At 57.4% G+C, this 15,898-nt stretch overlaps 3 protein-coding genes and 1 long non-coding RNA gene across 4 annotated transcripts; 2 read left to right on the top strand and 2 right to left on the bottom strand.

Annotated features, from left to right (window-relative positions):
* The first annotated feature begins 3,218 nt into the window (after positions 1 to 3,218).
* Positions 3,219 to 5,510, top strand: MISP3 (MISP family member 3). Its single transcript, XM_016162178.2, has 3 exons — positions 3,219 to 4,316; positions 4,817 to 4,890; positions 5,148 to 5,510. The coding sequence occupies exons 1-3, from the start codon at positions 3,749 to 3,751 to the stop codon at positions 5,160 to 5,162; spliced, it is 657 nt and encodes a 218-aa protein (XP_016017664.2). The 5' UTR covers positions 3,219 to 3,748; the 3' UTR covers positions 5,163 to 5,510.
* Positions 5,511 to 7,031: 1,521 nt separating this feature from the next.
* Positions 7,032 to 9,342, top strand: LOC118612452. The gene is made up of 2 exons (XR_004954939.1): positions 7,032 to 8,029; positions 8,129 to 9,342. It is a non-coding gene; the product is annotated as an uncharacterized LOC118612452 (long non-coding RNA).
* On the bottom strand, positions 8,131 to 10,918 carry CUNH19orf67 (chromosome unknown C19orf67 homolog). Its single transcript, XM_016162179.2, has 6 exons — positions 10,553 to 10,918; positions 9,731 to 9,875; positions 9,524 to 9,624; positions 9,241 to 9,426; positions 8,770 to 8,904; positions 8,131 to 8,305 (listed from the first exon to the last, which is right to left on the bottom strand). Exons 1-6 carry the CDS (start codon positions 10,879 to 10,881, stop codon positions 8,131 to 8,133), a joined length of 1,071 nt encoding a protein of 356 aa, XP_016017665.2. The 5' UTR covers positions 10,882 to 10,918.
* A 1,027-nt stretch (positions 10,919 to 11,945) lies between these two features.
* SAMD1 (sterile alpha motif domain containing 1) lies at positions 11,946 to 15,144 on the bottom strand. Its single transcript, XM_016162180.2, has 5 exons — positions 13,856 to 15,144; positions 13,148 to 13,442; positions 12,962 to 13,058; positions 12,754 to 12,865; positions 11,946 to 12,672 (listed from the first exon to the last, which is right to left on the bottom strand). The coding sequence occupies exons 1-5, from the start codon at positions 14,801 to 14,803 to the stop codon at positions 12,514 to 12,516; spliced, it is 1,611 nt and encodes a 536-aa protein (XP_016017666.2). The 5' UTR covers positions 14,804 to 15,144; the 3' UTR covers positions 11,946 to 12,513.
* Between the last annotated feature and the right edge of the window lie 754 nt (positions 15,145 to 15,898).

The raw sequence follows: 15,898 nt of genomic DNA, 5'->3' as shown, positions 1-15,898 counted from the left end.
CTGGCAAAATAACCTTTGGACTGGGCCTAAAGTAACATTGTGCCCCAAAGGACTGTTTGCAAGAATAACAAAAAAGCAGATATATAACTACTGGACTGATAACTATCGCAAATTTAAGCTAACCAAAATTTAAAACATTGTTTAGAATTAGCATCACTGTTAGCTCTTCTACACCAACAGAAACGCCTTCCTTCTACTGATGTAAATGTTCCCTTCTCTTTCTCATAAATACCCTCTGCCTCTGTCTCCTAATCCGAACACTGGTTGGATTTCTGCCTGAATCAGTGCTTCCCAAATAACTATTCTTTTGGATCTCAAATAAATGCTTGTTGCCTCTCGCTTTGCCTTTTATTGTTAGGTTAACAATTTTATAACTGTTAACAATTTAGATGTATAGTATATAGGCTTCCCTTTGTACTCTTGTCCTAGGTTCTACTTTAAGGCAAGACTGTTCTATTTACAATTGTGTCTGTCTCCTAAGCTCAACTGCGACTTCCAACTCTGATTTGTTTCTTTATTCTCAGCATTGGTGTAGTCCTAGTAAGTATCATTCAATAATTCTTAAGTAACTGCTATGTGCCAGGCACTGTTCCAGGCATGGGAACTTGGGTATAGAGGCGAGCAAGACAAACCAAAAAAGCTGTAATGCAGCTCACTTTCTGGAGACAGATAATCTACAGAGAAACAAAGAAAGAAAGGTGATTGGTGATAACTGCAATATAAGGTGAGTTACAGAAAATAACAGGGTAGGGTTATGGAGAAGGGCTGTTTGTAATGTAGGCTGGATGATCAGGGACCACTTGTCTAAAGAAGTGACATTGGAGCCCAGACCTGAATAGTAGAAGCCAGCCATGTGATGAGTTATTCCAAGCAGAAGGAAAGACAAGTGCAAAGGTCTTGAAGATGGAACACTGGGTGGTTTGAGGGAAGCATGGAGACTGAAACAGAAGAGAGATTGAGGGGGAGAATGCCAGAAGATGAGAGCTGATAAGTGGGCATTTGGTCTCGTGCAGGGAGTTTGGGTTTTTCTTCTAAGTTTGGGAGAGGAGGGGCATTGGAGGAAGGTGAAGTGACTGGGGCAAGGGTGGAAAGAAGTGGATAAACTCAGAATATGTTTTGGAGGCACAGCCAACAAATCCGATTGCAATTCAATATACAAATGGATTGGAGGGGGTGCTGAGGGAAAGAAAGAAAATGAGGCTGACTCCTGGGTTTTGGGCATGAAAATCAGAATGGGCGAGTTGACATACACAGCGAGGAGGAGTAGGGTTGGAGGAAATCGAGTTCAGTTTCAAAAGTGTACAATTTGACATATCTATGAGACTGTAGACTGTTGTTGGCTGTGAGTCCAAAATCCAGATGAAAAGTCAGAGCTAGGGATGTAAATTTGGGAGACATCAGCATGTAGATGGTGTTTAAAGCATGAGATTAGAATTTGTCAGGGTCCCAGTGCTGGCAGGAAAGAGACCATGTGCTCAGACTGAGTAATTGATGAGAACTTAATAGAGTTGGTTTACAAAGGTGTAGGGAAACAATCAAAGCATTGTGCACACACTGAGTTAGCAACAGCCGGGAGCTGTTAACCACTCCTTGGCCTTGAGAGAGAGAGCTGTACAAAGCTGCCACCTGCAATGGAGGGACACAGCCAACTGCATCCAGCTGAGGGAGGGGGCATGAGATGAACATGCTGACCTCATGCTCCTCTCTCCCATGAGCCAACCCCAATGGAAGCCAGAGGGAAAGGAAGCCTGTTGATGCAACTGTAAGAAGTCTGAGAAGGAGTGCTCTGGAAAGGTAGGAGGAAAACCAGGAAAGGGTGGTGTCCCTGGATACCAAGGAGCTAATGGAGAGGAAGTCAGAAGGGAGCCAGTGACTGAGTCTGACAATTTGAGGCTGCAGATGTCCTTGGATGAAGAAAGCTCAGTGGGATGGTGGGATCAAGAACTGGGTTAGCATGGCCCGAGGAGGGCCAGAGGTGATAAAATGGAAAGGCCACTATAAAGACAACTCTTTCCAGAAGTATAGCCTTAATGTTTGTCACATCCCAGGCAAGGAAGCGCTGCTATCCCCAAATTACAGACAAGAAAACAGCCTTGAAGAAGGCTGGCACCTTGCTCAGGTTATAAGTGGGTTGGAACCTAGGTGGGCCTGATTCCAATTAGGTGAACGGGGTCAGAGGGAAGAAGAAAGTCAGATGGTCTGAGGGAGGAGGGCAGCAGTTTGAGATTGGGACCCAGGAGAGAGGGTGAAAAAGGAGGGAGTCACCAGGGTAGGCAGAGAGTTGAGGAAAGGAGTGATCAGTTGATTAGCGGTTCCTGAAAGTAGCCCTCTACTTTCTCTAGGGAATTGTTACTTTCTAACCAGTCATCCCAGAATAGTGGGGAAGAAGGGACTGGAGGGCAGGTTTGGAGAGAGTCTGGGGGAAGAGAGTAGACAATGTCTCTGGAAGTGTGTTATCCGTGTAAGGGCCAGGATCTGGCCCCAGCTGCAGAGAGCTTGCTTTTTCCAGCAAGCTTGGATCCCTCTACAGGCCTTCCCAGTCCCTGGGCCCAAGGTGACCGCCTTTCAATCGCCGCCACTCCGCTGAGCTATGGGCATGCGGTGTCGGTCCCTGCCTCTTCATTAGGCCGCAGACACCTTGCGGACTTTTCCGGGAGGGGTGAGGGGAAGCGGCCTCCCGGGTGGCGCGAGCCCAGGTACCTAGCGCCCGGGCTCCTGGCGCCCCCTCCAGCCCGAGCTGTGCACCGCAGGAGTGGAACGTGAACGCACAGCCGAGACCAGGATTGTCGCTGCTCGTCGGCATTGGCTGGGCGAGGCTGGCAAGACCCCAGAATGATGTCTTCGAGGGACACCCCTACCAGAGGGCCAGTGGTTCAGAGGCCCAGCCCAGGGCATAGCTAGGGCCAGCTTCCTGGAAATACCAGGGACGTGAGGCCAAAAAGGTGCCGGGATGGTTTCCAGTGAGTGCAATGGCATCCAGACTGGCGCCCCAAATAGCGGGCCGACTCTAGATAAGTCCTCTCCCTGAGCTGACCTGAGGCGTGCCAGTGGACGAAATCCTGTGTGGGGCCCAAGCGCTCTGTCCCTGGGGGCGGGGCCAGGGCGGAGCCCGGGTCCTCCAGGCAGGTGCAGGGGGCGGTGCTCGGCCCTGCCCCCGGGGGCTGTTCTTGAAGGCCAGGGGCGGGTCAGAAAAGCGGCCAGCGCGGGCGACGCCCTGGAACCAGCGGGCAGCGACTGCGGCCACAGGTGCCTCGCAGGGCATCGTGTCCTCGCTGTGGGCATCAAAACTCCGGCTCTGGGAACTCAGACTTCCGAGCTGTTCCCATCTCTGGACACCGCCCAGGCCTCCGGGCCGGAGAGCGGAGCCCTGGGGTCGTCTGAAGAGTGGGGCCCAGAGCCCCCGGGGTCAGACAGCGAAGTCGCTGGGTCTGTCTCAGGACAGGACACAGAGGTCGCCAGGCCAGGCGCAGAGCAGGGTGCAGAGACCCTCGATCAAGAGAGCGAAATCCTCTGGCCATCAGTGGGACAGGACTCAGAGCGACCCGGGCCGTGCACACCTGGGAGCTTTGAGAGTCTTGGGTCAGCCAAGGACGACTCCGAGCCATTCGAAGGGAGAAACGCCGGGGTCCCGAGGCAGTGTCTACCTCAGGGTCCCGAGACTTCGTCCTTTGGGTCTGATTCGGAAGCCCCCCAGCAGCGTTTTCCGTTGTGCCTTGAGACTCCCCAACAGCGCCCTGAGGAGCCGCTCATGGAGACACCCATCGAGCGCGAAATCCGCCGCAGCTGCGAACGCGAGGAGAGCCTGCGCCGGAGCCGGGGCCTGAGCCCAGGCCGCGCGGGCAGCGAACTTGTTGAGCTGCGCGTGCGGCCAGTGCTCAGCCTGCCCAGCCCCGGCCCCGCGCTCCCGCGCGCCTTAGAGCGCGCGCGGGCAGGCGCGCAGATGCAGCGAGACATCGAGCGGGAGGCCCACCGGCAGGCGGCGCTGGCGCGCCCCGCAACCCCGGAGCCGCTCGCCCGGCTGCCGCCGCAGCCACTGGGTGAGCTCAAGCGCTTCTTCGAGGTTGCGGGCGGGTGCGGTTCCTCGCCGGTGGCGGAGGGCGGCGGAGGGCCGCAGCGGCTGCTCGAACCCGGAAGCCAGCCTCGTTCTGCCATGAAGGGCCGGTGCCCGGTTCTCGTCCGCGCTCCGCGGCCCATCGCGCCGTCACTGCTGGAGCAGGAGGTGCGCGAGGCGCAGGAGCGCGAGCGGGAGCTGCAGCGCCAGAGGCTCAGCGTCTATGGCACCGCCGAGTTCAAGGATCCCGCGCCGAGCCTCACAGGTAAGCCATGGGCACCCGAACGCCAGGGCCCCTCAGAATTCCAACTGCCCTCACCGACTACTCGACTCCAGTGGTCCCTCTTCTGGCCCTCTGGGAATTTTCACCTGGCTCCCAGACACCTGGGAACCCCTCTCAACTTTCCGTTCCCTTCTGGGCTGCCCACTGTCCGTGCTCCACCACCCCCACTCGGAGGTTCAATTCCTAGATCCATCCCACCTAGGCTCGAGGTGGGGGACAGAAGGATGATTCCAGATGTCTTTATCTTTGTCGGGTCCCAGGGAACCCAGGGATTCCGCCACTCCTGGATCGTCCTGAATTTTAGGGTTCCTACCTCCCTACTCTGTTTGCTTCCCACCTCCCTCAGAATGGAGGGCTTCCAGCGGGAGGAGGGAGGTGAACGCCTGTATGTATTTAAGGGGCGCGGCCAGCCTCCTTTATCCTGGCTGACTCCAGCTGGTGAGACGAGGAGCTACCCCGGCTGAGTGTCCCTTTACCCACAGCGATCAGGGGCGACGGAAAGCTGGCGGTGATCTGGCCTCCCCGCAGAAAGGCCTCGGAGAACGGCCTGGAGCAGGTGGGAACCTCTTTCCCCTCGTTCCTCAGGAGCTTGTCACTATCCCCCCCCACACACACACACATACACACACACCCGACCCTTGCGGCTCCAGACAGCTCAGTCGGGGAAATGGCATGCCTGTGCTCCCTGGGAAGTCACTATGGGCTAGTACACAAAGCCCCAGACGCAGTCCAGGGGTGACAAGGAGGCTGTGTCCTGGGGCCCAAACTGTCACACCCTTTTCCTGGTTGTCCCGAATGGCCCTCTCTTCCCAGGAGCGGAAGCCTTGAGGTTGGAGCAGGCTGGGACCCCCGACCAGAAGTAACATGAGCGTCAGGGGACCCAGGCAGGAATCAACCGAAGACAATTGGATCAACCGAAGGCCTGGAGAAGGACTAGCCATCTGCATACGGGACCAGCCCATCCTTGAACTTGACTTTGTAAAATTGACCAGTCTCTTCTATGAAACTTATTCCCCATTAGGAAACACCACCACAACTACCCAGCCAGTGAAACTGACCAGTCCTCCACCTAACTGCAAACCGGGCAAGCCCCTCCCTCTGGCCTTGACTGTTAGAGGATCAGGGTCACCGCCTCGGCTGTCCCCACTCCCTAATAAAGTCCCTTCTTTCTGGTCAGTGCAGGCTGTTTTCTTCTGGGTTCTCTTGTTCTGGGGTGGGGCGCGAGCGCGGTAAGCAGAAGAGAAAGCTGCAGGAGGCGCCGGCGGTTATGTGGAATGTGCCCTAACGCTCTGTTCTGGTGCTGCTAGTCTTCAGGACCAGCCCAGGTCCTAATGCCCCCTGGTGGCGCAGGTGCTAACTGCGCCGTTCGGACCAATGAGCTCACGCCTCCCTTTCCAGACTTAGTCAACATTTATTGGTGCCAACAGCGTGCCCCGTGCTGGGCCCCGGCTAGACAGAGGTGATAAGAGGTCGTTCCTGCCCTGGGGTTGTAAACAATAGCTACCAAAACAAACAAACAAAAAAGGATACAGCTCCTTAGTAGGACATACAAGGCCATTTATAATCTGCCCCAGCGATTACAAACCTCGCATGCTTACGGCTCCACGCAGGAGAGAGATGGGGTGTGCTTAAAAACAAATGCTTCATTTAAACGGGCAGGTAAGTGTTCCTCCGTATCAGCAGTACTACCACTAAGTGTTATGTGGTGCTAGAGCTTCTCTTTCCAAAAGCAGCTGGAAACCCAGCCTTTAAAAGAGTATTCTACTAAACTTTGTGACTAGAAAACTTTTAAAATTGGAGAAGGAAGCAGGAGGTAACAAGGAACACCTGTTTGCAATAGGGCTTGTGGCTGTCAACTGGCAAGCCCTCCTTAATTTCTTCTGTTTCAAGGCAAGGGGTTCAAGAGGTTCTGTGAACACTCCAAGTTGTAAAACTATCTGTGCAGTTATATTCTGTGGTTTTAGTGTACCAGCTTAGAGGTGCAATAGAAAAGGTTGAGACCCAGGAAGCATTTTAAAATCACTCTTTAAACTCCTGGATTTGTCCAACTCTACACCCTGGATCTAGCAACAGGCTTGCACAGGGACAACAGATGGCTAATGAAGGACGAAAGAATGCTCACACAGCATCGCACCCCCAGAGCAGCCCAACCCAAGGACCTATGCTCTGACCCCATCATCAGCATACTAACATATGCTTGACTGTGACTCTGGATGGTCTGGAAAGGCAGGAGTCAGCTCTGCCAAGGTGGAAATGGAAATACCCAGAGCCTGTTCTTAATTCCCAGCAGGGCAGCTGAGAATTAAGCATTTAAAGAGTTAACAGGATGGCTTAAGTTTAGAACTGAGTTCTTGAACTTTCCAAGTTAAAATCACCTGAGGCACTCTTATGACAAGTCAGAATCTGAGGGAGGCCTTGGCACTGGTAAAACTGCCCAGGTGCTTCCAACATGGAGCCTAGTTTGACAGCCATGAGGTAAAGGCCACTAGTGTTTTCAAGTGTGTTGCCTGGACCAGCAGCACTGGCATTGCTTGGGAACTTGTTAGAAATGCACATTCTTGGACCCTATCCCAGCACGCTAAAGCTGGAAGATCACAGGTGTAAACAGTTCCCCAGCAACAAGACCCAGGAAATCAAGCCTGTTTCCTTCCTTTTCCAGTACTGCCATCCCCTACTAGGAATTTTTAGTCTTAAGTGGCCTGTGGATTTGTCTTAAGGGAGGCAGTTTAAAGCTGTCTGTTGCTTGCCTCCTTAGCACAGTAGGCAGCGCGTCAGTCTCATAAAGCTGCCTGTTGCCAGTCCAAATTGAGATGAAGCATAAAAACAAGACTCTAGGTCTCCTCTACAATTCTAAAAATGCCTGAGGTGGGTGGGGCGGGCAAAAGACGTCCCTTAAAGGGCGTTAACATGCAGCTGAGTGTCACCGGGTCAGGAAGGACACTCCTTCCAAGGAACCAGTAACCATCTGAAGGACCCAGCTCAGGTCCGGGCTCTGCCGCTTGCTCGCCGTAGCTTTGGACAGGTGAGTTCACCTCTCTGAATCCGAATCTCCTCTCCAGTTCAAGATTGGGGTGAGGCTTTAGAGATCCCAAGCTGCAGTTCTTTGCGGCTCCCCCACCCCACCTGTGTCCCGGACACCCCGCGGGGAAAGGAGACTTGCTCGCTTCTGGCCCCAAATGCTGGAAGAGGAAGATCTAACCTCCGCCCTTAGGAAGCTGATTGCGGGCCCTTTCCTGGGGCACGTCGGGAAATAAGGTCTTTTACAGTACAAAAAAACAACTTCCGGGTCAAAATTGCAAGTGGGCGTGGCCCTGGGGGGGTCCCCTCACCCCAGCCAGCGGACGTTGAATTTCCCGGCTACCCAAAACTTGCGGTTTTCTGAGTTCCGGTCGTTGACAGGCACCACTACTTCCCTTTTTGCTTCATGTACCCTTCTGCGCATGCTCAGAGCGCTCGTTCGCCGGTCCGCAGACCATGGTTTTCTTTTCAAAGACTACATTTCCCCAAAGACAGCACGAGTGGGCGGGGCTTCTTTGCCCCAAGGGGTGGGGCGCGGCACTCCAAGCGGACGCTGAGTCAGTGACCTCTTTTCTTTCTTTTATTTAACACTAAACTGGTTCGTTCGCGTGCGGGGCTCCACTGCCCGGCCGAACTCGGTGCGGCGAAATGGCCAGTTCGGCATGGCCCCTTGGAAGGTGAGGGCGAGCCTGCACTTGGAGAACGAGCGAGCCCTACCTGTGCCGGCTCTCCGGAAGTTTGGAACTGTCAAGCTCCATCTCCCACCCTCTCTCCAGGTTCAAGACCCCTGTGCAGCCCACGCCACGGGGCCGACCGCGCTCGGGGGCCTGGCCAGGCCTGTCTGGCCAGTGAGGATCTGCACCAGCAGGTCGGTGGCCAGCATGTGTGACGGCTCCTCGAAGCCGATGGTCAGCAGCTGCTGGTAGTCCCCAGGCGGCTGCGGGCACAAAATCCTGGGGGCCGGGGACAGGCCTGGACGTGAGCGCCCCCTGCTTCTCCGGAGCCCTTCCCCTTGAATAAGAGGCTGTAGCTGAAAGAGGCTTTGTTTCAGCTGGGGATGGGAAAACCCCTGGGGGAAAGTGGTTTCCTTGTTGATGAGAAACCTAGACAGGTAATGGCTCTGGGAAGCTGAACATCTTATCCCTGACCTGGCCAATCACTCGGCGAGCTGTGTGTCCTTGGCCAGGTAACTTAGCCTCTCTGAGCACCTGTTTCCCTTCTTTGTAGAATGGGGCTAGTGGTACAGACCTCAATGGGTTGTTACATGAGTCTGCATAAAGCAGTTTTCAGGGCACAATAAAATGCTATCGTTATTACCAAGGGAAACAGTGTTAGGGGAAGTAGATGGTCTTTGGTGGTGGGGTTCTGCCCCTCCCTTAAGAGCCCAGGCCCATCTTGCCATTGCCCTAGCTCCTACCAGGAATAAAGGTCATCCTCGGCTGGTCCTAGGGGTACCCATCTGCCAATGGACCACAGCTTCTGAATCTGAGGGCACGAATTGGCTGGACTCTTGCCTGTGTCTTCCCATGTATCTCGATAGCACAGGAAGTAGCTGTGAGGGGAAGGGGCAGCAATTAAGAGTGAGTGGTTTCCTGGCTTTTGTTAAGGGCTTTAATTTTGGAGGTGAAGTGCAAACTTATCAGCAGTTGCATTCAAGTTCGCAGGTAGGGATGTGACTCAATACTGTGGGCTTTTCTCCCTGCCAGTCTGCTTTTAAGATGAGACTTTTAATTGGGGGATGAATATTTTTAAAGGTGGGGATGGCCTTTCAAAGGTCCTTGGCTTCCTGCTAGACTTTCCACATTTTAGTAGTGGTGATAATTCAGAGGCTGATATTGGCATTCTTCATAGAGGGGAGGGGGACTTGGATTCTGGTAAGGAAACTCACTAATCCACATGGGAATCTTGCCACCGGCTGCTGGACTCTGGGGTGGTTTCCAGGTTCCAGCGCATCTTCTTATAGAGGTACCGGGGGAAGCGGCTGGCGGTATAGGCGGCAGGGGCACAGTATCTGAATATGGACACCTCGTGGGAAGGACTGATGGAGAACCTCCCGCAGAAGAAACAGGAGATGCTGGCAGGAGATGGGAGAGTGGGGAAGGAGGCTGCATCCTGGATGCTTCCAACCTCCCCCCATCCCGCCCCCGCATTCCAATCTCCTACACTTTTACCTTAGGGGGTCAGTGTCTTCCAGGTCCACGAACCCAAAGGAGGCATACATGAGTACCAGCTGTTCCAGGCGTAGGGTCAGCTGTTGGGAGATCTCTAACAGCTACATGGAAGAGGGAGCATCATTAGCTGGCCTGCCAGGAGCACCCTCCCTCCTCTTGGCTTGAGGGATGAAGGAGCATGGGGTCTAAGAAATCGGCTCCACACACCCCCTTTCGGACCAGCTCCTGCAGGGCTCCATAGATGGGGGGCACGCTCCGTGCAGCTGCCTCCAGATACAGGAAATAGGGCTCACACATCTTTAAGAAAGTGGGCATGGCCTTCGCCAGTTGTTCCTTCTGCACTCGGTCCCTGCTGCAGAGAGAAGGGGACCTTTGCATGGGGTCCCTCATTCTTGCTCATTTCTCCCATTCTACAACCCCCCCCACCCCACCCCCACCACCAGTATCCCTAGCCTGGACCTCCACCACTGCAACTCCCTCCCCCCCACCCCCAGCCCAGGGCTTTGTCAGAGAATCTTCCAGAACAACCTGCTTCACAACCATTTGGAACACTTGTTAAAATGCTGACACCTGAGTCCCACAACTGACTTTGACTTAAAATTCTCTGCAGGTGGCACTGAGAAATCTAGGCTTTAAACAGTTTCCCAGGGAATCCCAATGGACGTTGGGCTAGGACTTGCATTCTCTTTCGGAGTCTCAAACTGGTAGTCTGCAGACTAAATCTGGCTCAGTTAGGTTTTGTTTAGCCCGCCCAGGGTCCAAAAGCTAAGCCATCAGTTAAAACCCCGGGGAGAAAAAGTCCTAGAGATGTGGCAACCCGGGGCCCATATAATAGCAGATGCTCCCTAACTGCAGATTGTACACAGCCCTCATCACTCTTCCAAATTGGATTCCTAATCAGCTAGCTTCATTTACTGTCTCTGGCTCCTAATGCTTTTAAGTTTGCGACCCTAGTGTGTGCCACCCGCCTATCCCTCCGTTCCCTCCGTCTTCTTATCCATCGGGACCTGGGCCCCCGTCCAACATCACCTGTAGAGCAAGTAGCTTTGGAAATCATCTGCCTTCTTGAGCAGGTAGCGGAGCTGTTCGGTGATGGGGCTAAACATGGTGTCCAAGGGGAAGCGAGGAGGTGCGGGGCCCGGGGCTAGAGGCTCGGGGGAAGGCGTAGAGGGGCATGCCTCGGGCCTCTGATCTTGGACGTCCTCCGGCTCCGCCTGGGGTGGGTCCCCAGGTCGGACAGGGGGCGTCGACCACGAGGGGTCTCCACAGGGTTGTACCCGAGGTTCCAAGTCGTCCTGGGGCGGCGTTTCCTCAGAGCCCGGGGGAAGCGGCCCCACGAACCACTGCTCGGTAGCCATCCTGGGGCTGGATGCGGGGATCGGAGCTCTTTAAATTTCCATCGCTCCGGCTGGCCGCGGGTTAGATCCCGCCCCGGGAACCTCGGATTTGCCTAGGCTGGGAGCGCAGCCCAGCCTAACTAACCCCTACCTCGACCTCTTTGCCGGCGCCGCACCGCGCGGAGCGAGTTCGCCTCATTTGAATTTCAACACGCAGGAGAGGCGCGCAGCTCGCGTCGGCGCTGAGCGCCCGCGGGGCTCCGCACACACGCGCGCTCCCGCGAACCGGCGGGCGCCGGCGACCTGGGCCGGCACTGGCGCGGCCATGTATTTCCTGGGGGTGCGGTCTCCGAGGCGGTTTCCTAGGGAGGGGGTCTCTACCCCGCGTCCAAACCCTGGGTGGCAGGAACATGAACATAGACGCCCACTCCTCCCCCGCACTCTGATTCTCGGGCCCCCGAAATCTGAATTTTAAAAATAGTTGAGAAACTGCATTAGAACTTAGTAGGGACTTGTAGTAGCCGTTACTATTGACAATAAAATTCTTAATTTGGAAAAATTTTCCCAACCTATGATCTTATTTGATGTCTCAATCCCTTATTCCTTTTACAGAGAGGACTGTGGGGCTTGGAGATCCTGCTATGTGCCTAGAACAGACCCCTGCTCCCAACAGTTCTTTGCAGCATGCAAAGCCTGTCAGATATATCTATGAAACATACATTAATTATACTTAAAGAATCTTGGTAAAGGGCTGAGCCAGTTGCATTGGCTGTGAAGTGGGTTTTTATACGCTCTGCCCCTCATGGGGCTTGAGAAAACAGAAAATGCTGTAAAATAGAGTTAATTAGTAGTCATTCAGCAAAGATTTGTGCACCTGTCTATGTACATAGGCACTGTTGTGGAGATGATAGAAAGAAGCAAATATTCCCACCCTTCTGGGGCAGTCACTGTTACAGCTAGCTGTGAAGTAGCCCCATTCACCGTCTTCCTCCCAAAACAATTCTGTCCTAACCTGACTCCCTGGAGAGTGGTGTGGCTCCTCAATGCCCCTCCCCCACTCCATTCATAAAATGGGACTCCTGGCCTTTTTTTTTTTTTTAACTTTATTTAAAAAACCTCCGGTGCAATATTAAAAAGCAATACAGCCAGCTAGAGCGACAACCAATAGAAAGAAAGGGGAAGAGTAGGGAAGACCCAGGAATCCCAACTCAGTTGCTCCCAGGGTTTGGAGGCTGGGGCAGACTAAGGAGGGGATGGGTTGGTGGGGGAGGGAAGAAAGGCCACCCACCAAAATAAACGGGCAGAACAAAACATTTATATAGGAAATACCTGGCTGAACTGAAGATCTAGGGAGATGGGAAGGCCCCATTTTTATTTTCAAAAATGTCCTAGGCTGGGGGGATGGTTGGCCTCCTAGGGTAAAATGAGCAGGCCCTGTCTCCCTCCCCCAACTCTTCCATCATGGAGTTTGGGATGTGCTGGGGGTCAGATTGTGTGGGGAGACACAGGGAAGAGATGAGTAGGGAAGGGTGCCCCCCCCCCCGGCTGAAATCTGTTATAAGGGTTGAGAGTGTCCCCAGTCCAGTTCTTGACTCTGGGGGTCTTGGGTTAGATAGGGCAGGAAGGGGTCAGGGTAGTGGGATGGCTGGGTGCTCAGCCTAGAAAGCCATCAGGGTCATCATCCTCAAAGTGGCCTTGTTGGAGCACCTTGATGTGGTGCTCATAGATTTTCAGGGCTGGGCCAAGACGGATGGACAGGCCGGTCAGCACATCTGTCCGCTGCATGAGCAGGAGAGACTTGCCATCGATTTCCTGGGTGAGACAGAGAGAGCAGGGTCAGAACACACTCCACTGAGGTCCAAGAGTGGAGGAAGTCCAGGGTGGGGAACTCACCTGCTCTTGGAAAGCTGTTGCCTGCTCCGGGAAGCCGGCCTCCGTGAAATACTCTACCACATCCATCACCGTCCATTCCACAGGGTCAGCCGGCTTCTCTTTGCGCCCAGAACTGTATTGGAACAGAGAGAAGCAATTCGTTGTGATGCTCCTCTGGATGTTACACACCCCGGGCCACCACCGTTGTGTCTCAAACACCCCAACTTACGGACAGCCAAAGGGGGTCCCATCTGCCCCAGGCAGGGCTGGTTTTCCTGGGGGCAAAGGCACAGGGGATGGGGAGTCTGGCCCAGTAGCAGCAGAGGCTGGGAAAGAAAAAGCATCTGCCTGTGGCTTTGTCTTGGGCTCAGTTCCACCCCACTGGGCATCCTCACCCACCCAGAAGGGTCCTTACCTGATCCCCCTTCCTTATTCATGGCTGCCATGGAGAATACCTGGCGGGTGCCACTGCCTGGGGCTGGCCCCCGCCCTTCATCCTGGCCCTGGTGGGGTCCACATGGTGTCCACTCTTTGACCCTCTCCTTAGCACTCTGAGAGCCCCGCTCGCCATTAAGCTGGTGGTGCTGGGCACCTGCAGGACAGTCACTCTCAGGCACCTCGGAACCTTCAGACACATCATCTTCATCATCTTCATCTTCATCATCTTCTTCTTCCTCTTCCTTCTCAAGCACTCGCTCTTCTCCACTTCTCTGGTACCAGGGAGAAAGGCACACAAGGTTAGCAGCGTTCTGGCTCTGTGCCTAGTCCCTGGGATCCAGGACCGAGTGGTATGCCTAACGACCACCTTTAATATAAAAGCGGACTAACTTTTACGCATTCATTCTGTGCCAGGTTCTGTGTTAATAAAGCCCCAGTGGACAAATCTCACTAAACTCGCTCAACAACCCCAAGAGGTCGCTACTGTTGTTAAGTCGTGTTTTACACTAGAGGAAACTGAGGCTCGGGAAGATTAAGTCACTTGCCAAGGTCACCACGCGCCGAGCCCACAGAGAGGACGCGCAAGCCCGGGCCACCCGGTTCCTCTCGGGACTTGCGCCCCCGCGACCAACTTCGCCCGCACCTGCCTACCGCGCAGCGGCCCACCCCTCCCCGGCGCGCTCACCTTGCTCCGCGACGCGCGGGCGCTGGCGGCTGGCGGCGCCCGTCCGGGCCTGTCCCCGCGGGGCAGCGCGAGCGCTCCGAGGCGGGTGCGCTCCAGGCGGCTCCGAGCCGCCGCCTCCTCCTCCAGCAGCCCCTGCACGCGGCCACGGGTCAGGCGGCCGCCGGCGCCGCCGCTGCCCCCCAAGTAGCGCACGACTTCCCGCAGGCTCACGGGCCGCGCCGGGCCGCCGGCCCGCGCCGCGCCCCCCTCAGGCGGCTGCTGTGGCTGCGGCGGCGGCGGCTGCTGCTGCTGCTGTGGCGGCGCCGGCGGCTGTGGCGGCGGCGGCAACGGCGGCTCCCGGGCGGCGACGGCGGGCGGGGGGGCGCGGCGCGGGCCGGCCGGGGGCGCCACTGCCGGAGGAGCGGCGGGCGCGGGCGGCGGCGCGGTCAGGGGCGCGGCCCGTTGCGCGCGGGGGCCCGGTTGCGCGGGGCCGGGCGAGGGGGGCGCTGTGGCGGTGGCGGCCGCGCGGGGCGCCCGGGCCGGGGCGGCGGCGGCGACGGGCGCGGGCGCTGGCGGCGAGGCGGGCGTGGGCGGCGGCGGCGCGGCGGCGGCGGGGCCCCCGCGGGGAGCGCGCGGCGGAGCCGGCGGGGTGGCTCCGCGCCGGGGCGGCTGGACGCGCGCCGCGTTGCGGTACGAGATGCTCCCCTTGTAGCTGACCCGGAGCACGGCGCGCTGCTGGATCAGTTTCTCGAGCTCCGCGCGCGTGCGCTCCGGCTCCGGGCCGTGCCGCCGCCGCACCATCCGGCAGATGCGCTCCAGGTCCGGCCGCGCCTTGCGCGAGCGCAGCGAGTCGATGGTGTCCAGAATCCACTCTTGGTAGTGCGGGGAAGCGGCGGACGACGAGGTAGCGGCCGCTGTAGTGGCGGCCGCCGCCGTCTCCGGCGGGGGTAGGGCCGGGGGCCCCGCCATGCCTCCCGCCCGGCCCGGCTGCACCGTGCGCGCTGCCTCCCTCCCAGCGCGGCGCCCCCCTCCCCGGCTCCCCTCCCTTCGCCGCTGCCCGCCTCCTCCGCCTCCCCCCCCGGGGGGCGCAGCGCCTCGGCGGAGCGGCGGCGGCGCTGCTGTTTCTTTGCAAAAAAAAAAAAAAAAAAAAAGAGAGAGAGAGAGAGGGAGCGAGAGAGAAAAAACAGTGAGAGAGAAAGAAAAGAGAGAAAAAAATATGCACACACTCACTCACTCGCACGCACGCACACACAGACCCGCTTCTGCTGGGCGCGCGCGGGGCCGGGGATGCGAGGAGGGAGGAGGGGAGCGCGGCGCGGCCGGCCCCTCCCCGCCGCCGCCGCCGCCGCCGCCGCCGCCGCACGCGCGCCCTGCGCCCGGGACACTCTGGCCCCCCTTCCTTCCCTCCCTCCCTCCGCCCCGTCGCCCGCCTTCCTCCCTCCCACCCCCACGCGCCCGCTTTTAAGGTGGAGCCCAGGCCCCCCGCCCGCCCCCTTTACCCAGCGCGCTAGCTCACTCCGGCTCGCTCCGGCCCCCCCCTTACAACTCCCGCGCGCTTTTTAAGGAGGCGCCGCGGAGTTGGCGCCGGGGCGGGGGCGGGGGAAAGCGGCGGACGGGGGAGGGGGAGGGGAGCGCCGGGGGGAGGGGAGAGGGGGCGGGCGGGGCGGGCGGGCGGCGCTCGGCCGCCCTCCAGCCATTGGGCGCGGGACCCAGACGTCCCCGGCGCCCAGCCCCCCTCTCCACGCCTCCCCGGCGCGCTTCGCTCCCGGGACCGCACTTACCGGGAACTCACCGCCCGCGGGTCGGGCCGCTGCGCTCGCCCGGCGCCGCGGAGATCCTCAAGCTGCCGTCGCCCCCGCGCCCTTTGGGTGCGCTTGGCCCCTTGCTTAGAAGGCGGGGAGGGGGCGCACACCGTCTCCCCCACCTATGACCGCCCCCAACCAGAGTCGCCCCCACTGTAGATCGGCCTCCGGGAGCGCCGGCCCCAGAGTCTCCCTGAAGCGCCCTCTCCGCCTGGGGCTGGATGCCGAGGAGGCGCGCCGCTAGTGTGGAGGACCCCGAATC

Source organism: Rousettus aegyptiacus, unplaced genomic scaffold (assembly GCF_014176215.1).
Source record: "Rousettus aegyptiacus isolate mRouAeg1 unplaced genomic scaffold, mRouAeg1.p scaffold_m13_p_16, whole genome shotgun sequence".
NCBI classification, from domain to species: Eukaryota; Metazoa; Chordata; class Mammalia; order Chiroptera; family Pteropodidae; genus Rousettus; species Rousettus aegyptiacus.
This window is presented reverse-complemented; position numbering and strand designations above follow the sequence as displayed.

Bases quoted from the DNA above. Each gene is read 5' to 3' on its own strand.
- SAMD1 (XM_016162180.2), bottom strand. From the start codon at position 14,803: ATGGCGGGGCCCCCGGCCCTACCCCCGCCGGAGACGGCGGCGGCCGCC. The intron at 13,059-13,147 runs GTAAGGACCCTT...TTTCTTTCCCAG, and splicing joins GAATAAGGAAGGGGGATCAG to CCTCTGCTGCTACTGGGCCA. The intron at 12,866-12,961 runs GTAAGTTGGGGT...GTTCCAATACAG, and splicing joins GGGACCCCCTTTGGCTGTCC to TTCTGGGCGCAAAGAGAAGC.
- MISP3 (XM_016162178.2), top strand. From the start codon at position 3,749: ATGGAGACACCCATCGAGCGCGAAATCCGCCGCAGCTGCGAACGCGAG. The intron at 4,317-4,816 runs GTAAGCCATGGG...CTTTACCCACAG, and splicing joins TCCCGCGCCGAGCCTCACAG to CGATCAGGGGCGACGGAAAG.
- CUNH19orf67 (XM_016162179.2), bottom strand. From the start codon at position 10,881: ATGGCTACCGAGCAGTGGTTCGTGGGGCCGCTTCCCCCGGGCTCTGAG. The intron at 9,876-10,552 runs GTGATGTTGGAC...TTCTCTCTGCAG, and splicing joins CAAAGCTACTTGCTCTACAG to CAGGGACCGAGTGCAGAAGG. The intron at 9,625-9,730 runs GTGTGTGGAGCC...TCTTCCATGTAG, and splicing joins AGGAGCTGGTCCGAAAGGGG to CTGTTAGAGATCTCCCAACA.